This window comes from Gopherus flavomarginatus, chromosome 11 (genome assembly GCF_025201925.1).
Source record: "Gopherus flavomarginatus isolate rGopFla2 chromosome 11, rGopFla2.mat.asm, whole genome shotgun sequence".
In the NCBI taxonomy this organism is placed as follows: domain Eukaryota; kingdom Metazoa; phylum Chordata; order Testudines; family Testudinidae; genus Gopherus; species Gopherus flavomarginatus.
Genome location: NC_066627.1, coordinates 22,605,574 through 22,629,370, shown reverse-complemented (window position 1 = coordinate 22,629,370; position 23,797 = coordinate 22,605,574). Strand labels below are relative to the sequence as shown.

Here is a 23,797-nt window from a genome sequence, read left to right as displayed (position 1 = left end):
AGGATGTATTATTGTAGAGTCAATGTACCTACTCTGTCAATTAAAGTAAGAGCCCACACTACATTTCTGAGACAAGAGTCCACCACCAATGCCAGGAAAGAGCAGACTTGGCATTGCTTGCTTTTAGAAATACAAACAGAGTTCACAGGGTTAGGAACAACAGCAAGCAGAGAATAAATTATCCAGGCTTCCTTTCTACAACAAAAAGCAGCAAAAAAAGGCAACTCCAACTTGTTAAGTTTTTTGTAGGTCATCTTTAAGTAAAATTATACATTTTAGAAACATTTTGGTAATGAACTACAAAAGATACAAATTTAAATACCTTATAAATCTGCTAATTCATTCTGCCAAAGCACAAGGTAAAGACTTAATTACGAATATTTAAGTAAAGCAGACTGAGGCAACAAAAATTATTACTATTTAATTTCAATATCTCTGTACAACTACCCTTTTAATATTAATACTCTTTCTCTATATGTGCCTTCTATGATAATTATGACACAGCAGGGCCAGGGAGCAGTGGGAGAGTGGTAGAGGGGAAATATATAAACCCTAGGCTAATTAAGGCGGGGTTTCCCATAGACTAGGGAGGGTTGCTACAGGTTAATTGGAGCACCTGTAGTCAATTAAGGTCCTGTCAGGAACCTAATAAAACCCCCCTGCTTCAGGCAGTCAGGGTGTGCGAGGAAGAAGAGAGGACTGAAGTTTGGAGGTGTGTTGCTGACAACTGAAAGACCAGAGAACCAAGAGGAAAGGAGACCCTGCCGCAGCAGGGCAGGCAGGCTCCCTCCCCCAGCATCAAGGACCGAGGGTAGCCCTACCCAAGGGGGAACAGACTAAGAAACCTGCAGGGTTGAGAGAGGCTGGGGCTCAGAGTGAGGAGCAAACCCAGACCCCTCCCCCACCACCTTCCCAGGCCACTAGCAGGGCCCTCGGCGCCCCAAGAGCAGGGGCAAGAGGTGGCATCTTAGTCCTCACGCCAAGAAAAGCATGGATGGACCACACCAACACCTGCCCTTTTGTCACATAATACTAAATGGGGACCTGCAAGAAGCTGTTTCACCTATTAGAAAGGACTCAGCTGCACAATACCATTGCAAGTACAGAAACATGCCCAGATATGTTAAGCAGCGCTTCTATTTTTATCTTCCTTTGCCTACCTACTTTTATATCACTTAAATATAATTATTCCAACAACACATTACCTTAAGATTCTTTCATGTAAATACAATTAAAACAGTTCCTCAAATGACACTGGGGGGAGGGGAGGTGGGGAGATCGAACCCAAGTCCCATCTTCAAAATAGGAATAAATTCCTGAGAGTTTAGATCCTGGTTCCAGATCAACATGACATTACACTTACCTTCATTATATCAGCATGATTTTGTTCTAGTTTTTGCAGGCAAACAAGCAATTTCAGTCTCAATTCCAAGGGTCTGGAAATATCAAGAAGATTTGAAAATTACTATAAATTGAAAAGCAAAATAACTAACACTAATTTAAATATTTACAAAGCTGCTTGTATAAATTCATTATTTTTTACCTCATTTGCTATAGTAATGCGAAATAGCAATATGCATTTCTACTATGGCTTTCAGGAAAGCATCTCAAATAGTTTTAAAAACATTCATTTATAAAAGCTAGCACCTCATTGAGGTTAAGATAGGCAAGGAAAATAAATCACGTGCATACCCATACAAAATGGTTTGCAAACAGTGAAGGTTGCTAAATCCACTTGTTCTACAATTCAAAACCATGAACACAAGGAAAATGAAGGTCACTTACCAGTAAACAGAGTTCTTCGAGATGAGCCTCTTTACATTCATTTCTGGGATTATGGCACCAATGCCATGAGTTTCCAGAACCTTCTCAAAAGCAGTCACCATTGGGGCCCACTCACCCCTTCCTGCTCCCTTGCATACTGGAAGGTTCTGAGTGTACAAAAGGCTGAGTGGCCCCAACCACCAGTCAGTTCCTTCCACTAATTCGGGAATTCTGAAGTAATACGGAAGGTGGGCAGGGAAAGTTAACAGGCAGAGGCTCATCCGAAAGAACTCTGATTATAGGGTATGTTGTACGGGGAGCCTTTGGCAAACCAGTAAAGTGCTTGAAACCACTATGGCTTATTGTTAAAGGCGCAGGGGGTGCCACAGAAAGGACACCTTGACCCCATATCCTTCCTGATAAGAATTGTGTTGAAGTTGCTGATTCCTGCTCTTTTAAAATGCATGTATCTCTATTGGGGTCTCACGGCTGAAAACTCTGGAAAAACCCTCACCTGGTTAATCAATAATCAGAAGGAGCCTCTTGCTTGCCCATTGGAACTGCTTGTTTAACAAGTTTTCTTTAAGGGATATGTCATTCTATTACTAATGTATAAATAAGGGGGAAAAGCTTGAGACAGTTGGACTCGTTTGGGGAGACTCTTTTTGGACTCTCCCTCTGGATACATCTTGCGGTCCCCACCAGCAGACAGAAGTTTTGGCCACCGGAAGCCTGCCGCTGTTTCACTCGAGAGTCACATTCAGCTTTGGTAATTATCAAAGGTTGGGGGTATTTTACTAATCTGTAGCGGACCTGTGTAAGTAAAGTTCAGCTTTAAGTGAAAGCACTCGTGTTGTCCTGTTTGTGCCAGACATCTAATTGGTCGGACGGCCACGTCTCCCCTGATTTATTTCCGGACACCACTTCGCACAGAGTAAAAGTTACCAAGAGCTTTGGGTTGAAAGAACCCTGGGTAACAATGTAACCTTCATTTCCTCAAGTGGCCTGTGTATAGTCCCACTTGTGGGAATTTAACAAGTAGTACAATCCTCAGGAAGGTGGGCTGTGGAGTTTTAGGTAAAAAAGCACAGCAGCACTGTCGATGAAAAATCAGCTCTGGATGCCAGGTCAAGAGTTAATAGAAGCAACTGATCTTGCTCTCCCAAAAGAAGTCTTAATGAAGGAAAAAATTTCCCAACACACACATATCTGCAGTATCAGTCATACAATATGATGTGACTAAGACAACATGACAACATGCCATGGATGCTGCCTTTGTCCTGGATGAGGACTGACAATTCCAGGAAGATAAAGCCCTGTCAGATCAAGTTAACTGTGATTGACATAGTGTGATAAATGGACAATCTTTGGACCTTGATGGATTGGCTCCTCAGTTAAGCTCCATTTCTCCAAGTGATGGGAGAAACTTGTAGATAAGCTCTGAACATGCAAATGTACGATTACGTTCAGGGAGACAGGTAAGGAAGCCCAGGAACACACAGACACTCCAGAGGTGTGAGAGAGATGGAAATCTCAGACATTTTAGACTGTTGGGACAGAGATGTGAGCAGGACCATTTGTTCAGTAAAAATGCAACGTGAAGGAGATAGCTTAACCATTAGGCATCCATCTCAGTAACTGTTAGGAATGGCATCTTCATTTAAACAGTCTAAAGCAATCACCAAGGACTTTATCAGGTCCACTGCCCAAATGAGAGATCTCTTTCAAAACGCAGCAGGTTTGACTGATCACAAACTCTTGTTTTTCTGTTAGACCTCAGCATAACAATCAAGAAACCAAGCAATCTAGAGTCAAGGTGTTGACCAGAGAAACTATGAACCTCGGTGAAGATTTCTGCCTTATCTCACAGGCAGTAGACCCAGCTGTTTGGAAAGCTGGACTTTATGGATATTAATAGCATACACCATGATACTGATGACAAAATTGCTCATCTCGAATCATAGCTAATGACATCAACTTGGTACCAATTGGACCAATAGTCAAAAAAACTCGTAACAAGTTCCTGCTCTTGGTGTAGGAAGAGAGTGCAATATTGATGTTACAACTTGCTTGTCTTTGGATCAGAACTATACACAAGCAGAGTACCTCAAACCTTTTCCCAGGGATATTTACCCCACTTGTAGAACAAGATAATATACAATAGACCCCTTGCACTTGTACTACTGAGTGAAAAACTCTTTTCAAATATGCTATCAATACATCATTTTTCCTTGGTTGATGAGATATTGGAGACATCCAATGACAACACTGAACTGTATAAACGGAAAATTTCCTGGATACAATTGATTAGAAAAGAGATTCTCAAACTTCACTGCACTGCGACCACCTTCTGAGAACAAAAATTACTACACAATACCAGGAGGAGGGACCTAGCCCTGAGTCTGCCTGTGCCCACCACCCCGGGCAGGGAGCCAAAGACAAAGGGCTTCAGCCCCAGGTGGGGGGGCCTATAACCTGAGCCCCGCCACTCAGGGCTGAAGCCCTTGGGCAGTGGGCTTCGGCCCAGACCCCAGAAAGTCTAATCCCAGCCCTGGAGACCCCATTAAAATGGGGTTGCGACCCACTTTGAGGTCCCGGACCCAAAGTTTGAGAACAGCTGGACTAAAGGAAACCCTTCTTTGGTGGTCTGTGTAATACATTCCCACACTGTTGTCCATCAGAATTAAAACAGATTCGGATTTTATGAGGGGAGAAAAGCCATGCAAGTCAGAGAAATAGCTCTCAGCTCTGGTACCTTTATGTAGAGCCACATCTCCCACTGAGATCAAAAACCTTGGAGTGGATGAAAATCAAGGTGAATAATCCCTTATACCTTCTAGGACTATTACTGTATGTGGCAGGAAAATAAGAGAACTCCCTGGAGGACATGTTTTCCCCCATCTTATGAAATAAAGCATCTGAAATGTACTGAGACAGTGTGGCTCAGGTGTTCCTAATGTCAATAAAAACTAGTAAAGCAATGAAGAGCCATGCTGAGGCCTCAGATATAGCCTGGTATTAGAGCTATATTGTAACTGCACCAGTAAGGAACCTGTCCATTTTAGGAAAGTTTGCAGGTCTGGAATATATCAAGGCGTCAGTGACCACACATCTTCTAAATAGTATGAAAGTAGCCTTGTTTATGCAAATTATTAGGGGAAAACTGTGTGGACACACTATTGAGGTTCATATCTACACACAAAAACACCCAACCATTCAGGAAGAATAATTATGACAGCCAGGAATTTAATGGAATACTCTGCTGCCATAGAAAGACCAAGGGGTAAGGTACAGTTTAGTTTTATTGACAGAGGCCAGCTCTGACTCCACAGATGTGTAAAGAGACAAATGTGACTAAGGTACAGAAGGGGACTCTTACACTTATGAAAATTAGTAAGAGTTCTGTCTCTGGAACCCAGAGCCAAATTCAATGAACCTCATTGTCCACATTATATGATAGGCAGCAAATCTCATTCAGATTGTGGCCAGGAAACAAATTTCATACACCATTAAGTGTAGATGATGGCTGTCTCAATCATTAGGAGCAACTGTTCCTGCCAAGACTGGAGAAATCAAAGCTATGTACACTGAGACCTTATGAGATGCTGGGCCAAATCCTCCATTGAACCCATGTGGTCCTTGGTTCCAAGAAAGGCTTACTAAAGCTAAGGATGGAGTGACCCTCTGTGTTTCTACTACACATAAAAGGGATTACTAAAGACACTACCCAAACGCAGACACTGTCTTCCATAGTGGAGCCAGAAGCACACCTGGAAAGTCTCCTTCCTGGCTTAGAACTACAAACTAGTTATAACTGAAGGTAGGTAACCCAGAGACCAATAATATGCTAACAAAATTTCCTCCTATGAGAGATCAGAGACACAGATCCACCAGCATGTTTATTGTGTCCGATTCAAGGAATATCAAAGTGGTTCTCATAGCCTGTCATATTAAGCTCTAAATCTGAAATAGGCCATACAGCACTTTGTATCTTCTCTGCAATGCACCTTTTAATTCTCTGAAGGATCCCGTTGTCTTTGCATTCAAGGTTCTGTAGGCAGTCCTTATTGGAGCATCAGATGGATCTTGTGACACCATATCTCTTACAGAGGCTGTGTAGCAAAGAAGTCTTCAGATCCATGAATTTCAAAACCAACAGAACTGAGATAGGTATAGTACCCTCCCATCCCATGAGAATCTCTGATCCTAGTGTCAGTTCTTAGCCTGTCAGATTCTTATAAATCAAGTCCAGGGCAGCTGAATGAGCACTTAGGGATGGGATGGGAGCACAGGAGAACCTCAACAGTTCATACCCGCTGTCTGGAGTGGCTCACAACTGAGAGTGCCTCTCTCAGGGCAGACTGTCAAAAAACAGGGAGAGACATCCCAAACTGCTTGTATCTATCACTAGATTTCACCATTCCAGTAACAAATGTGAACTCCTGGATCACTATACCAGTCTTATCATAGAGTCACAGATAGTCCCCTTAGACCCTCCAGCCTATCTTGTCACCCAGACAAACTGAATTTTGTGATAAAAGATTATTAAAACCAAAAATCACATTACATTAAGTTACTCCCAGTCCCAGTCACTTACCCCAGAACAATTTGGTACTCTAGATCTCAGATGAAAGATAATGCTGGCAACAATTCTCTAGTAAAACTAACAAGATTTATTAGCTAAGAAAAGAAATATATGAGTTACTGACGGATTAAAGCAGGTAAAATACATTAATATGTGAGTCAAAGTTCATAAATCTAAAATGATAACAGATGTAGTGATCTGCCAGTTTCCCAAAAGTCTTTTCACGGTTACCCAGATCTTTGTTGTTCAGTTATTCCATGCTTATCATTTAAGTTCTGGAATTGGGCTTTATTCTCCTGAGAGAGTGGGTCTTTGAAGTCCAACAACGTAGCAAAATACTATTTCACCAATTATGCGAATAGGATCTAGTGGTTAGCAGTTCTGAATCGGAGCTTGTCATGGAGAAAACTTTTCTCCCTATAGGTCAAGGCATTTAGCATCCTGTCCAAAAGTGTCATCTTGGGGTGTTGCAGCCTGCATCTCTCAGCAGCTGCTTGCACCACCAACCGAGTTAGGTACTGGGTGTGAACAAAAACTCTACTCCTACAGGTGGATCGAAATAGCACTTCTCAGCCTTTTTTGGGGTGGGAATGCAGGAGGCAGGAATGTTACCTTGGCTGGGTCTATAATAGCCTTGTTGACCAGGAAGGCTGCTTGGCTGGGACCAGAGAATTGCAATGAACTACAACAGTTCACATTGAGATTCTTGAACCTCTTTGAGCTAGATCTGGAGCTTGGACACCACTCTTTGTAAGAGCTCCTCATATTACCTGTGATCATCTGGTGGAGACAAAGATGGGGTGACTACCTCATTCAAAGAAAACAATGAAATAGCTGCTAGATCTGTCTTAACTGCTGGATCAGGCTCCACTTCCTCATAGTCCAAGAAAACTGGTTGGTGTTGGCTTGGAGAGGGTAGATAAGGTGCACACATGGAACAGGATGCCAAGAGTAAAGGTCCCAGGACCCCAGTAATGCCAGTCTAAGGCATCAACCAGTTGGGGTGGAACCCAGGGCACTGGAAACACTCATCCCTTAGAAAAATCATATCTGGATGGAGAATGGAACCTCAGGCTTCTGTCCAGACTCACTTCCCTATGTAGGGCTGAAGTCTCATCTGGGTCCTCCAACTTATTGCATGAGAAGATTGGTTCTCGGTCAACCAGCTGAACCACTGTTACCAATGGATGGGTACTCAGGTCTGCAGATGGAAGAGGAGAGCAGACCCATGTCCTCAAGGTGACATCTTCTTCTGATGTAACAATGTCTCTCTCCAAAGTTAGACTTGAAATGAGATTGAGGACAAAGGAAAGCAAAAACGTCTTCTGCGGAAATGTAGGTCTCAGACTGCTCTAGAATGCAGGATGAACCAGTGATGCTTCCCTGGTGACAGTAAATGTCTGATCCCTTTGGGGCCATGCTGGTACTGGTGCAGAGTCTGAACTGCATGTTGAAGGTAACGGTGGTGCATGCCTAACTTTTCAGGTATACATTGCAGCCAAGATTGGAAATGCCAGCAAACAGAAGTAGTGTTATCTGCTTTTCATTTCCCTGTAGGGCTGGGTGGGAGGTGGGACATGAGGAGTAGTTCATGTACAGAGGGATGTCCCTTGGGTCCTCCTGAGATCTCCCTGAAACTTTCATGAAGGTACTCTGCAACCCTCTCCTGAAGATTTCTAGGGACGGCTGCCTTATTTCTTCCTTCATGGTAGGACACTTTCCCATGCCACTCCACAGTGACTTTGGCTGGCACCACTGGGCTAGTGGCATATAGGCCCCTACAGCTTCAGGACATCAGAAGAAGTTGTGCTCTATGCCTGTGTTACCCTCAGGAGTGAGAAATCAGCTAAAATCATAGCGCTACCAAAAGCATACATTCACTGTAATTGAACAGGACTACAGAACTCGTAAGTTCAGTGGAAAACACACAGTAATTATACACATACTGTAAGCACCACATAATATATAGGGTCATTAAAAGACAGTGTGATATTCAGTAATGTACATTCCAATTCCTAACATTCCCCAAAACTTCTGGGGAGGTAGAGCACATTAATGTATCTGATCACTAAAGCGCTCTTTCAAGGACTCCATCAGCTGAACCGCTTTGTGTTCAGCTGTTCTAATAGTCCTCGTGTATTGCTGTTCAAACTCAGCAGACAGCCACTCCACCTGCACCCTGAGAGCAACTTTTCCCCCTCTGCTTCTCAAATTTTATGCAAGACACAGGCAGCTATAGCCATTGGGATATTTTTCTCACTGAAATCTAATTATGTGAGTAAACAATGTCATTCTGCAGCTGAGCTGGTAGCTGAATCCTTTCTTAGTACTGTTGAGGTGGCCGGCTTCATGAGCCAGATCACTATCGGCATTTCACATTGGCAGATTACCATTGGCAGTCAGGAAAAACTGTCTCTGCTTGCAGCTTTCTGAACAGCTTTCTGTTCTTAAAAAACCCGAGCATCATTCATCTTCCTTGACCAGTCCCCACTGGTAACAGTGAAGCATGCCCACTGATCCATTAGCACTTGCATAATCATTGAAGAGCAGCCCTTTTTTTCCTATTGATGTACTTTGTGGCAAGATGGGCTGGGGCCTAAATACAGATGTGTGCGCCATCTACCACCCCATCACAGTACAGAAGCCCCATAGCTGCAGATCCATCTACGATGTCCCGCACATTGCTGAGAGTCAATGTCCTGCATAGCAGATGATTAGTACCCTATACATTTGCATGAAAAGAGCCCCCATTGTGTATTTTCCAATTCCAAAATGATTTCCCATTGACCTGTGGCAATCCAGCATTGCACCACTTGCTTCTCAGCAGGCAATGCAGCTCTCATTCTGGTGCCATTGCACTGGAAGGCTGGTGCAAGTTCTGCACACAGATTCAGGAACACGACCTTTCATATTTGAAAGTTCTGCAGACTGCTCATCATCCCAAACATGCACTACAATGCAATCCACCAGACTGCTCATTTCTCAGGCCCAAAAGTGGTGCTCCACCAACTATAGCTGCTCTGCAAATGCCAACAATGGAATTGTTTTTCGCTGTGGCCCTTAACAACCTGTGCTTAAGAAATTGTCATGTCTGCTGTTGGGGTACTTCCTGTGGTTCTGAAAACACCGGAAGATCATGCATCCTGTGTTTGCAATGTTCGTGACAACAGTGCAGAGCTGTGTGAGCTCCATGTTTCTGCCACAGATAGACAGCAACAAGCGTCACACGGGTTCGTGGGATTTTTAAAAAAAATCAAAGTTATGAGATAGGGATGGCGTTATGTAATGGAGACAGCTGCATGATGAGAACTTGACCCCTAGCTCCCAGAGTGACTCATTGAAAATCTCTCAAAAGGCACTGCACTGACAGGTGTTACGTTGTACATTGGGGCATCTATCCATGATACACTGCACTTTGCCTACTTACCAGGAGTGCATGTTGATGCAAAGTGCTGATATAATTGGCCAAGCATGCACATGTCTGAGCCACATGTTAACTGTGGGGGCTTTGTGCCACTTGAAAGTTGCATAAACCAAAGTCTGCACTGCTGACATGGCCTAAACAAGTTCTTCTGCCCCTGCCCACAGGGAACACATCCCAGAGTGGGAGTAGCCACAGGACATAGTACAGGAGAGAATTCTTGCAGCAATCTACATTCATTTTATTTTTAATTAGTCAGTATTCAACCTCAAGATATACATTTTTAACAAAGCTAAGGTCGGGATAGGTGAAGATGAAGAGAAAAAACTCTAACCTAGAGAAAGATCCAGAACCCAGGAAAAAATAGCTGCCATTCCAACTTTACCTGTTACGTGATGAACAGCTATACTATGGCAGGTACAAACAGATGTGCCCAGTGGAGGATAATCCAATTGACACCACACATACACTACAATTTGAATTGGAAGAAAACTTTGTTAATGCAGTTAAGGTTGCCTGGTAATAGCTCCAAAATATGGAGGTCAGCAAAACCTCAGATTTCAGAAAACCAGGAAATAGCATTAATGTAAATGCCCAAGTAACCTTAATTCTGACCCCTTGGAACTGGCAATTGCCACTGAGAATTATGTGCATGCATTCCAACTGCATTCACCATGTTTCGTGTAGCTGTACTGAATGGTGGAGGAATTAGTTGCAGCAACATGGAAGGACTGTGATTGTGATATGAGATCTGGGTCTGAGTCCCTCTCATTTGTGTTACCAAAGGAAAGAGTTCCATATGTACCTTTGGGTTCAAGTCTGCTTCTTTTCAATAAAGAATTGTGTAGGCTGTATCAGTAGCAGGGCACTTGGGTTTTCTTGTCATGGATATTGTCAGTCATGAGGTAGGATTGTAGAGCAGTCTGTGGATTTAGTGATGGGTAAGGGAAAGTATAGGTTTTGCACACAGGATACTGCAAGAGTGAAGGGTTCTAAAAGGGTATGAAGGAGCTATTAAATTTTACAGGTGTAGTATTCTGCTGGGGGAAGAGGCTGAGTATTTGAGCATAAAGCAAGAGTAGGAGGTGCCTGTCCATTACAGTGAAAAGGCAGAGTGCAAGTACATGTGTTATGGCTGTTTGGGGGCATAATTCAAAGAGGGCAGATTAAAGGTTGCCTAGGTGTTTACACATTAACTATAATTGTGGTTTTCAGAAGTCTAAGGGCTTGGCTACACTTGAGTTACAGGGCTGGTGGTGGCTTTACAGCGCTGTAACTTACTCCCCGTCCACACTGGCAAGGCACATACAGCGCTGTATCTCCCTGGCTACAGCGCTGGTTGTACTCCACATGGACGAGAGGAATAAAGAGAACAGCACTGGTGCCGCAGCGCTGGAGTGCTACTGTAAACAGTGATTAATCTTACTACGCTATAACTGACCTCCAGAACCTTCTCATAATGCTTTTTAAGTAAAGATAACACTCTTTGTTTTGTTGTGAACTCGGGGCTCCCAGAGCTGCTTATCTAAAAAATGAACACAGCTACTGTTTGCTCGAGCAGAGGGGGATGAATGTCCACAGCTAGTGTTTGCTTGAGGAGAGAAGCAGCCTGGAGAGGGAGACGGGGGGTCCGTTTTGGAGCAGCTGCTTTTCTGGTCTGAAGGCTATTTGCATTTAGTGAATGAGAGGGGTGGGGGAAGGGGTTGAAACTTTTAAAATGATTGAAGGTTGGTGCTGTGTATCTTCAAGTCCTTAGAACTTGCAAGGCAGGGAGCTGACACAGGGTCAGCTCCAAAAATCCACTCTCTCTGTCTCCCCCACGCTCCCTGTCACATTCCACCCCACCCTCATCTTTTGAAAAGCATGTTGCAGCCACTTGAATGCTGGGATAGCTGCCCATAATGCACCACTCCCAACGTCGCTGCAAATGCTGCAAACGTGGCCACACTGCAGCGCTGGTAGCTGTCAGTGTGGCCACACTGCAGCGCTTTCCCTGCACAGCTGTACGAAGACAGCTTTAACTCTCAGCGTTGTACAGCTGCAAGTATAGCCAAACCCTAAGTTTTGCTGAACTTTATGTTCTGGAATTGCACAAGCCATCACCAGGAGACCTTACCTCTGCATTAACTAATTTTTTTGCCATTTAATTTCTTAGGTTTTGGGGAGTTTTGTTTTTGTTTGTTTTTTTTAAACAGAAAGAAAAATGTTTGTTGGCAGGAGTTAATGGTCATTCAGGGCTTGGCTAAACTGGAGAGCTGCAGCGCTGCAACTTACTCACCGTCCACACTTGCAAGGCACATACAGCGCTGCATCTCCCTGGCTGCAGCGCTGGCCGTACTCCTGCTCTGCCTCGGGAATAACGATTGCAGCGCTGGTGATGCAGCACTGCTCCGCAAGTGTGGCCACCAAAAGAGCTGTAATTGGCCTCCAGGGTATTAGGAGGTATCCCAGAATACCTGTTCAGCCACTCTGCTCATCAGTTCGCACTCTACTGCCCTGGCCTCAGGTGACCAGTCCTTTAAATGCCCCGGGAATTTTAAAAATCCCCTTCCTGTTTGCTCAGCCAGGTGTGGAGTGCAATCAATCAGTGACCATGACTCCACGCACCAAACGAGCCCTAGCATGGAGCAATGGCGAGTTGATGGACCTCATCAGTGTTTTTGGTGAGGAAGCTGTGCAGTCACAGCTGCGCTCCAGCTGTAGGAATTACAATACCTATGGGCAGATATCAAAGGCCATGATGGAAAGGGGCCATGACCGGGACGCAGTACAGTGCAGGGTTAAAGTAAAGGAGCTGTGGAGTGCCTATTGCAAAGCCCACGAGGGAAACTGCCGCTCAGGTGCTGCCCCCACGACCTGCCGTTTTTACAAGGAGCTGGACGCGATACTTGGGGGTGACCCCACTGCCAATCCGAGGATCACGATGGACAGTTCAGAGCAGGGAGAGGAGAGGGAGGTGGAGGGGGGGAGGAAACCGAGAGTGAGGGTACTGGGGTGGGGGGAGACCCCCCGGAGTCCCAGGAGGCATGCAGCCAGGAGCTCCTCTCAAGCCAGGAGGAAGCTAGCCAGTCGCAGCAGCTGGAACTTGTTGGTGAAGAAGCAGCAGAGGAGAGGGTTCCCGGTAAGCAGCTTTTATTTTCAGGATGGAAATGTTTCGGGAGAGGAGGCGGGGTTATGGCTGCATGCATGCACGCCTAGATGTGGAATAGCCCATTGATGTGGTCTATCACGTCGCGGTAATCGGCCTTGGTAATCTCTTCAAAAGTTTCAGCCAGAGCGTGGGCAATGCGCTTAGGCAAGTTTATAAGGAGAGCCACTGTGGTCCTTGTCCCAGTCAGGCTAACGCGTCCGCGCCACTGTGCCGCGAGGGGTGGGGAGAGCATTGCTGCACACAGGCAAGCTGCATAGGGGCCAGGGCGGAATCCGTATTGCTGTAGAAGACCTTCCCTTGCTTCTCAGGTAACCCGCAGCAGTGAGATATCTTCCAGGATTAACTCCTGTGGAAAATGTAGGGATAGTGTTCAGTGTAGGTCCCCTCGCAGCTCTCTGCTTAACCAATCAGTTCCCCTTCCCAGGTGAGCTGCAGCAGCGAGATGGCTTCCAGAATTAATTAACTCCTGCACTCATTCCTCCTTACTCACCATGTCTTCGCTGCTGTGGGCGGTATGTGGAAAGTATGCTAAAGTGAGACTGTAAACTCCTTCACTGTGATTATACACAATGCTGCCTTTCTGTTAAATGTTTCAATTTTTGTCTTTTTTCTAATAACAGTGTCCTTGACTACTACTACTAATCGACTGGCCGTATCAGAGACTGCTGAAAAGCTACAAAACCTGAGGAAAAAGCCACGAGAAAGCAAAGAAGATATGGTGAAAGCAGTTATGAATCAGTCTGCCGGAGAGAGTAAGAAGCTGCAGGACTGGAGAGAAAAAATGCAGCACTGGAGGGAAAGAGAAAGCAGGAGAAAGGAATTGGCTAAGAAGAAAAGCACAAAGCAGCTCGTACGCCTCCTGGTGCGCCAAACGGACTGTATCCAGTCACTTGTAGCCATGCAGGCAGAGCACTACTGTGCTACCCCGCTCCCCCGTCCCAAAGCTCTCTCCCTTGTGCCCCAATGTCAGCTCAAAACCCCCTTCTCCAGCATCCAGGTTCTTACCACCACCAGCTGCCTCCAACACCTGTACGTTCACCTACCAGCCCTGAGAACTACAACCCTTACCCTCTGCACTCAACCTCTATCACCATGCAGCATTTTCAACCTGAAGTGCAGCAGTCATTGCACAGCACTCCAGGCAGGACATATTCAAACCTGTAACTGTACAGTTCACCACTCTACCCCCCTGCCCTTTTACTTACTTTCTTTTCAATAAATGATTTCTTGGCCTTTAAAACAGTTTTTATTATTGCAAAAAGTGAAAGATACCGTACCCCAAGGAAAAAACAGGCACTGCAAATCATTGTAACCATTGCACTTCACTCCCGTGCAAGGCACCAAACATTACTGTTGGCTTTCAGCCTCAAATTCCTCCCTCAAGGCATCCCTAAGCCTTGTAGCCCTGTGCTGGGCCTCTCTAGGAGCCCTGCTCTCTGGCTGTGCAAATTCAGCCTCCAGGCGTTGAACCTCGGAGGTCCATCCCTGACTGAATATTTCACCCTTCCCTTCACAAATATTATGGAGGGTACAGCATGCGGATATAACCGCAGGGATGCTGCTTTCCCCCAACTCTAGCTTCCCATACAAAGATCGCCAGCGCCCCTTTAAACGGCCAAAAGCATACTCTACAGTCATTTGGCATCGGCTCAGCCTGTAGCTGAACCGGTCCTTGCTCCTGTCAAGCTTCTCTGTATACAATTTCATGAGCCAAAGCATTAACGGGTAAGCGGGGTCTCCAAGGATCACAATGGGCATTTCAACGTCCCCTACTGTGATCTTCCGGTCTGGGAAAAAAGTCCCGGCCTACAGCTTCCTCAATAGGCCACTGTTCCGAAAGATGTGTGCATCATGCACCTTTCCAGGCCAGCCTGTGTAAATGTCAATGAAATGCCCATGATGCTCCACAAGCACCTGAAGAACCACAGAGAAATACCCCTTCCGATTAATGTGCTCGGGTGCTAGGTGGGGTGGTGCTAGAATAGGAATATGCATCCCATCTATCGCCCTTCACAGTTAGGGAAACCCATTTGTGCAAAGCCATCCACAATGTCCTGCACGTTCCCCAGAGTCATGGTTCTTCTTAGCAGGATGCGATTAATGGCCCTGCAAACTTGCATCAACACGATTCCAACAGTCGACTTTCCCACTCCAAACTGGTTCCCGACCGATCGGTAGCTGTCTGGAGTTGCCAGCTTCCAGATTGCAATAGCCACCTGCTTCTCCACCGTCAGGGTAGCTCTCAATCTCGTGTCCTTGTGCCGCAGGGTGGGGGCGAGCTCAGCACACAGTCCCATGAAAGTGGCTTCTCTCATCCAAAAGTTCTGCAGCCACTGCTCATCATCCCAGACTTCCATGATGATGTGATCCCACCACTCAGTGCTTGTTTCCCGAGCCCAAAAGCAGCGTTCCACGGCGCTGAGCATTTTTGTTACTGCCACAAGCAATTTAGTGTCACACGCTTCAGGCGACTCGATATCATCGTCGGACTCCTCACTGTCACTTTGGAGCTGAAGGAATAGCTCAACTGCCAAACGTGATGTGCTGGCAACACTCATCAGCAAAGTCCTCAGCAGCTCGGGCTCCATTTCCCACAGAAATCACGCTGCACAGAAACCGCTGGGAGACTCACGATGGCGCCAAACATGGACGGAAAAACAGTGACTGATGGGATGTGAAGCGTTGTACCATGGGGCGTTCGGACAGGAAGCGGAATGACCCGCACCCTTCTGTCCCCTTCCCACAACCCATGGCGCCAAAATGGGACTAGGTGCTCTGTGGGATAGCTGCCCACAATGCACCACTCCCAACAGCGCTGCAAATGCTGCAAATGTGGCCACACTGCAGCACTGGTAGCTGTCAGTGTGGCCACACTGCAGCGCTGTCCCTACACAGCTGTACGAAGACAGCTGTAACTCCCAGCGCTGCACACCTCCAAGTGTAGTCAAGCCCTTAGACAGTTTTAGGCCTCATGTAGGTTTGCAGCTGATATGCTACTGTGGCCAGGCAATAATCAAAAGACCTAGCTTTTATACAGTGCTTTCCATCAGTTGATTTCAAACAAATTTACATCATTATCCTCATTTTACAGCTGGGAAGCTGAGGCACAGAGCTGAAGTGGCTTGCCCAGGGTCACCCAGGTGGCCAGTGACAGAGCTACAAATAATTCCAGTCTAGTGGTCTTTCCACTAGGCCACACAGTTCTGATGTGATTCCTCAGTGCTCCTCCTCACTTCTCTATGCTTTTGATAGAGAGGAATGGTGATATGTTCACTTTGAAATGTGTTCACTTCACTTTGAAATGTTTGCAAAGTGTAGTTACTAACTGGGCTTGTGAGAGAAATCTAATCCATGGTCCACATAACATAGTTAGGGCCCTACCAAAGGCATATTGATATAGGTCAATTTCACGATCATAGGATTTCATTATTTCAGCTAATTAAATCTGAAATTCCAGAGTGTTGTAATTGTAGGGGTCCTGACTCAAACAAACAGTGGGGGGGGGGGAGGTCCCACAAGGTTATTGTGGGGGAGGGAGTTGCAGTACTGCTACCTGGTATAATGATCTCAGCCTTAGTTTGATCTCTACCTGTGACCAAAGAAAAAGTGAGAGATTCTGGAAACCTAAGAAAAGCTGGGTTGTTTATTTTCAGGTGCTATATCTCAGGAGCCCCATGGTGAATGGCCCCAAATCTGAATCACTAAAACAGAATTCGATGCCCCTAGGAGGGGCATCAAGTTTCAAGAAAATCTGTGGGGCCGTCTACACTTAAAATCCTTCAGCATTGCAGCTGCACCACTGCAGATCTTCAGTGAACCTTCTCATCAACATAAGCAGTGTCTACACTGAAACATTACAGTGGTGCAACTGTAGTGTTTTAAGTGTAGACAAGCCCTTAAAAGGATCAAGCTTTAAAGAGAAATTTGATCTTAATCTAACCATAGCAAAGCTATAACAATGGATTTAAGAAGAGTTTTGAACAATGCAAAAAAGTACACTGACACCATCTTAGAGAGAGTAATTCTGCTTAGACACTAGTGTCATTGAAAAGGACCTTGGGGGTTATACAAGACAACAGAATGAAAAGGAGTTATCCAACAATACTTTTTAAAACACAGTGTATATCCTGAGTGAAACAGGCAACAATTAACATGCTGTATCTAGTAACGGTTAGAGATGTAGCATGTTCAGTTTGAGGCTTGTCAAAAATGACATGAAAATTCAGGGAACACTAAAATTGACTGGAAAAATAAGTCTATATGAGAAAAAGTTAAGAGTTATGCATGGTTAATCTGGAGAAAATAGCAATGACAGGACACATGGTAACTATCAGCAGAAAAGGGCAGCTATAAAGAGGACAGGAACTAAAGAATCTGATTTGTAAATGAGACCTGAAATAACAGTTATGGGCTTAAACAAAGAAAAGTTAAGTACAATTTAAGAAAGCTTGCCTCATGTCACCAAGTGTACCAAGGAAACTAGTGGAGTTACCACAAGAAATACCCAAAGCTGAGACTTTATACTTCCCAGGGATAGTTCAGGATCCCATCACAATGCACAGAGAGGACTAGAATATCTATCTACCAATCCCAGTCCAGCTCCAATGATTTCCATCAGACTCAGTCAACTGATACAGAAAGTAATATTTCAGTTCAGTGAGCAAAGTCAGAAGTGCCAGACTGCACTGGCTGCTTCAGAAAATAGAAGGCATAGATACAAAGTTAGGATGTCAGCGAATTAATGGCTCCTTGATAGGGGTGATCAAAGATGCTGAAGGTTTCAAACTTATTATTTTATCAACTGAGATTTGCCAATTGTTATAGAACCTTCAGGCCCAATATTCTGCCTCACAGGATCCCGTGCTGAAGAGGAAAAAAAGGGTGGGGCAGGATACTCTTTGGTGTTCCTTTACATCGCAATGAAGCAAAAAATGCCTGAAACATTTTTCCTCCATTTATTTAAAAATACTGAACACATCAACCAGATGGCGGAGAACCACATGGTAATTCTGTGGGTTCTTTCTATACCATAGAATACAATTATTCACAAGCCCTGTCCATAGTAGCACAAAATAAATGTGCTAGATAAAAACATGTTCAAAACAACTCACTAACGAAGTTCTGGAAGAGCTGAGCATGAGGACTATGTTCAGACATGGTTGTGCTTGCACGGTGGTAACTGGATTTTACGTGACAGTGTGAACAGGAATTTCCCCTTCTCACAGCATACATGCAGTACAGGCTAGCCTCTCCCACAAGCGGAGTCTAAGCAAGGACAAATTGGATCTCAAGTGAATTTAAAGACAATTACATTTTAAAAAAAAGTTATATAGGCTCCCTCCTTCCAGGAGAAGCTGCTGATCTGACCTGACCCACATTCAAATATCCTAGGAATACAGACTGGTCAGCAAGGGCAGCCCAAAACTGAAAATGAAAGCTAGTTTCTGAACTTGATTTTCTTGTAAATGCCAATGAAAGGCAGCTGTGCCTCTACTGCACTACAGAAAGAGCATCCAGAACTAGTAACTTGCACCCTTCCCAAAGTGCAGCATGGGCACAACTGGGTGAGCAGAACTGGAACAAGAGTTCAGTGAAGTGACTGGCTGGGTGTCTTTAGTTACCCATTTCTTCTGCATGCCTGTGGAAACTGAAGACGGGGGCAGTTTTCAATTTAAGCCTCACATTGAATATATTAATTGGTCTTTGTGCAATGAAATATACATGGAAAGATGCTTTCCCACCCCCACCACCATTTAACAAGCTGCATTCCCCTTTAGAATCACAGGATTAAAAAGGACTTGCAAGAGCCAAGATGCAGGATTTGTTGTGTCTAAACCATCCAAAACAGATGGTTATCCTGCCTCTTTTCAAAAACAGCAGTGAAGGAGATTCTCTCGAAAGGGAACAGAATATTGGCATCAAAAGGTTCTGTGACAATGAGAGAGTCTGAAGAATGTGTTAATCCAGCAGCAGAAAACCCCTGAAGAGGAGAGAGAAGGAACAGGAGGGAAGAAACCTGATCGCATCAGGGATGTGAAAGTGAATTGAGGAAGGAGAGTGTGGTTTGTTTCTCTCCCCCCCACCCCCATTTGCTTATTTTGTCCTTTTTAAAAGGATCTTGAAACATCTGAACCTTGTCTGTACTAGTCATAGCAACAGTACTACTGCCTCTTTGCAGAAACACACTAAATCTGAGAGCATGGATCAGTCATATAGAGTGTTTGGAGCTAACAGAAAAAAAGCTTTCCTCCACCATTCAATACAGCTACCCCCAAAACAGTAAATGCAGCTGGAGAGCATACACCTAACTACCAGTGTGTGTTGCCAACCAGGGGGGTGCAGAGTTACAGTTGCATGTATTTCTTGGGGCTTGGCTACACTGGAGAGTTGCAGCGCTGGTGGTGGCTTTACAGCACTGCAACTCACCCACCGTCCACACTTGCAAGGCACATACAGTGCTGTATCTCCCTGGCTACAGCGCTGCATATACTCCACCTCAGCCTGAGGAATAACGACTGCAGCGCTGGTAATGCAGCGCTGCTCCACCAGTGTGGCCACCAAAAGCACTGTTATTGGCCTCCAGAGGTATTCGGAGGTATCCGAGAATGCCTGTTCAGCCACTCTGCTCACCAGTTTGAACTCTACTGCCCTGGCCTCAAGTGACTCGCCCTTTAAATGCCCCGGGAATTTTAAAAATCCCCTTCCTGTTTGCTCAGCCAGATGTGGAGCGCAATCAGTGAATCTTTCCAGGTGACCATGCCCCCACACGCCAAACGAGCCCCAGCATGGAGCAATGGCAAGTTGATGGACCTCATCAGTGTTTAGGGGGAGGAAGCTGTGTAGTCCCAGCTGCGCTTCAACCAGAGGAATTGCGACACCTTTGGGCAGGTATCAAAGGCCATGCTGGAAAGGGGCCATGACCGGGACGCGGTGCAGTGCAGGGTTAAAGTAAAGGAGCTGCAGAGTGCCTACTGCAAAGCCCGCAAGGGAAACTGCCGCTCCGCCGCTGCCCCCATGACCTGCCGTTTTTACAAAGAGCTGGAAGCGATACTTGGGAGTGACCCCACCGCCAATCCAAGGACCACGATTGACACTTCAGAGCGGGGGAGGGGGGGAGGAGGAGGAGAGCAAGAGTGAGGGAACTGGGGTGGGGGGAGATACCCCGGAGTCCCTGAAGGCATGCAGCCAGGAGCTCTTCTCAAGCCAGGAGGAAAGTAGCCAGTCGCAGCAGCCAATACTTGGTGGAAGACAAACAGAAACCCTTATTCTCTGCACTCAACCCCCATCACCATGCAGTATAGGCATCCTGAAGTGCAGCAGTCATTGCACAGCACTCTAGACAGGACATATCCAAACCTGTAACTGTACAGTTCCCCACCCCACCCTCCTGCCCTTTTAGGTTCCCAAAATGTTGTGTGTCTGTCAATAAAGTTATTTTCTTTTCAATAAATGAATTCTTGGCTTTGAAAACAGTCTATTATTGCAGAAAGTCAAAGATACCTTGGCCCAGGAAAGAAACAGGCACTGCAAATCAGCTTAGGAAAAACAGATTCCTACTAACATTGTAACCACTGCACTTCACTCCCGTGCAAGGCACCAAACATTACTGTTGGTTTTCAGCCTCAAATTTCTCCCTCAAGGCAACCCTAATCCTTGAAGCCCTGTGCTGGGCCTCTCCAGTAGCCCTGCTCTCTGGCTGCACAAATTCAGCCTCCAGGCGTTGAACCTCGGAGGTGCTTTGCTGACTGAAACTTTCACCCTTCCCTTCGCAAATATTATGGAGGGTACAGCATGCGGATATAACCGCAGGGATGCTGCTTTCCCCCAACTCTAGCTTCCCATAAAGAGATCGTCAGCGCCCCTTTAAACGGCCAAAAGCACACTCCACAGTCATTTGGCATCGGCTCAGCCTGTAGTTGAACCTGTCCTTGCTCCTGTCAAGCTTCTCTGTATACAGTTTCATGAGCCAAGGCATTAACGGGTAAGCAGGGTCTCCAATGATCACAATGGGCATTTCAACATCCCCTACTGTGATCTTCTGGTCTGGGAAAAAAGTCCCGGCCTACACCTTCCTAAACAGGCCACTGTTCCGAAAGATGTGTGCATCATGCACCTTTCCAGGCCAGCCTGTGTAAATGTCAATGAAATGCCCACCGTGATCCATAAGCGCCTGGAGAACCATAGAGAAATACCCCTTCCGATTAATGTACTCGGATGCTAGGTGGGGTGGTGCTAGAAGAAGAATAAGCATCCCATCTATCGCTCCTCCACAGTTAGGGAAACCCATTTGTGCAAAGCCATCCACAATGTCCGGCACGTTCCCCAGAGTCACAGTTCTTCTTAGCAGAATGCAATTAATGGCCCTGCAAACTTGCATCAACATGATTCCAACAGTCGACTTTCCCACTCCAAACTGGTTCCCAACCGATCAGTAGCTGTCTGGAGTTGCCAGCTTCCACACTGCAATAGCCACCCGCTTCTCCACCGTCAGGGCAGCTCTCAATCTCGTGTCCTTGCGCCGCAGGGTGGGGGGAGAGCTCCTCATACAGTCCCATGAAAGTGGCTTTTCTCATCCGAAAGTTCTGCAGCTCTGCTCGTCATCCCAGACTTCCATGATGATGTGATCCCACCACTCAGTGCTTGTTTCCCGAGCCCAAAAAAAGTGGCGTTCCACAGTGCTGAGCATTTCCGTGAATGCCAGAAGCAATTTCATGTTGTACACGTCAGGCATCTTGATATCATCGTCAGACTCCTCATCGCTTTGGATCTTAAGGAATAGCTCAACTGTCAAACGTGATGTGCTGGCGAGACTCGTCAGCATACTCCTCAGCAGTTCGGACTCCATTTCCCACAGAAATCGCACTGCACAGAAACCGTTGAGAGAGTCAAGATGGCGCCAAACGTGGACGGAAAAACAGGGATTGCTTGGATGTGAAGTGATGCATCACGGGGCGTTGTGGCAGGAAGCAGAATGACCTGTACCCTCCGCCCCCTTCCCACAACGCCAGAATGGGAAGAGGTACCCTGTGGGATAGCTGCCCATAATGCACCATCCCCAACACCGCTGCAAATGTTGCAAATGTGGCCACACTGCAGCGCTGGTAGCTGTCAGTGTGGCCACACTGCAGCGCTTTCCCTACACAGCTGTACAAAGACAGTTGTAACTCCCAGCGCTGCACACCTGCAAGTGTAGCCAAACCCTTGGTTTTCACAAGATTGAATCTTGCTGAATTTGACATTTTGGAAGGGCACAAGCTATCACCAGCCAACCTTAACTACAGTAATGTAGGGGTTTTTTTTAACAATTGTTATAAATAAGGTGATGATGTGGCTAATCGCCAGGGTGGAGACGGAATTTAGATCTGCTTTCAAGTCTTTTTCACTAAGACTTGTTTCTGATAACAAAAGAAAACATGAGTCACAAAGAAGAAGCATAAGGACAGTGTGCCCTAGCAAGAAAGGACTTCCTATGAAACTACATAATATAGCATTCATTTCTCGTAGACATTGAACTGGAGACTGAGGCCTGGGCTACACATAGCTTTTGTACAGGTGTAACTATTTGGTGTAAGAATGATTTTTTTACAGAACTACTTATACCAATACAAGCCATACTGTGGAGGAAGTTATACTGGTATAAGTTGGCTTATATTGGTACAGCCTATTCCCCTTCCTAGATGGGATAAAGGTCTTGTCTACACAGTAAAGTTTAACCAGGTTTTTGTCATATATTTTTACACACAAAACCTGTGAGAAAAACAGTGCTAAATTTGCAAGTCAGGCACTCAAGTTAGGAAATGACAGAATTAGGGTGCTAATGCAACCAAATTCACCTTTCTTGAACTCCAGTACCATTATAATTACATGATCACATACTACTTTTTCCACAGGACTCCTACCTCATTCCATGCAAAGAATGCAGAGTGTTCACTGGTAAGGGCTTGGCTACACTCACACTTTACAGCGCTGCAACTGGGGTGTGAAAAAACACCCCCCTGAGCGCTGCAAGATACAGAGCTGTAAAGCGTCAGTGTAATCAGGGCAGCAGCGCTGAAAGCGCAGCTCCCAGCGCTGCACGCTACACCTGTAAGGGATGTGGTTTACATGCAGCGCTGGGAGAGCTCTCTCCCAGCGCTGCCGCTCTGACTACACTCACACTTCAAAGCGCTGCCTCGGCGGCGCTCCCGCAGCACTGCCGTGGCGGCGCTTTGAAATTCCAAATGTAGCCATACCCTAAGGCAGTTACATGCTCCCTGGAGAACTGGATTCTATCCCTGCCTCTGCCACAGAGTTCCAATGTGATGCTAATCAAGACCACTTTTATGGGTGGTCACTCTGTGCATTCATTTTCTGAAGGCATTCCTCATTTCCTGGGTTTCCATGGCTTCAGGCTTTATTTACTGCACGCTCTTCAAATCTTACTCTGAAGACAGAATTATTAATTTCCTCATGGACTTTTCTCTGGTGCTTATCACTACAGTATCTGAGTCCTGCACAAATATTACAGGCGAGTCTCATGTTATGCGCAAATTCAGCTTTGCGCGATCAGCAAAAACAAAAAAGAGAGAAATAATTTAAATACTGTACCAGTAGTGCGGGCGATTCCGCCCGCCATTGTACTCAATGTAATTTTGACTATATGTAATTTTTGCTTTACACACTGACAGCAGAACGTAACCCCAGCATAAGATGAGACTTGCCTGTAATTGATTTTCACAACACTTCTGAGGTGAAGAGTTAGTATTATCCCTCATTTTATAGATGAGGCAGAGAGATTAAGGTCAAAACTGTCCACTAATTTTGGGTGCCCAATCTGAGATACCTAAGACCTAATTTTTCAGAGAAGTAGGAATTAGTGTGTTCAACACCTAAGTCC

At 45.6% G+C, this 23,797-nt stretch overlaps 2 protein-coding genes across 4 annotated transcripts in view; one reads left to right on the top strand and one right to left on the bottom strand.

Annotated features, from left to right (window-relative positions):
- Positions 1–23,797, bottom strand: part of SAMHD1 (SAM and HD domain containing deoxynucleoside triphosphate triphosphohydrolase 1) — an 89,652-nt gene that overhangs the window by 57,207 nt on the left and 8,648 nt on the right. For all 3 annotated transcript variants that reach the window (XM_050918613.1, XM_050918611.1, XM_050918612.1), the window contains one exon: positions 1,364–1,436. In XM_050918613.1, coding sequence (XP_050774570.1) covers positions 1,364–1,369 — 6 coding nt within the window. In that variant the 5' untranslated portion in view covers positions 1,370–1,436. The remainder of the gene's footprint in view (positions 1–1,363; positions 1,437–23,797) is intronic.
- LOC127031604 (uncharacterized) lies at positions 12,136–13,974 on the top strand. The gene is made up of 2 exons (XM_050918649.1): positions 12,136–12,891; positions 13,542–13,974. Exons 1-2 carry the CDS (start codon positions 12,148–12,150, stop codon positions 13,548–13,550), a joined length of 753 nt encoding a protein of 250 aa, XP_050774606.1. The 5' UTR covers positions 12,136–12,147; the 3' UTR covers positions 13,551–13,974.

What these genes read in the sequence shown, in the direction of transcription:
- LOC127031604 (XM_050918649.1), top strand. Translation starts at nt 12,148, where the DNA reads ATGCAGCACTGCTCCGCAAGTGTGGCCACCAAAAGAGCTGTAATTGGC.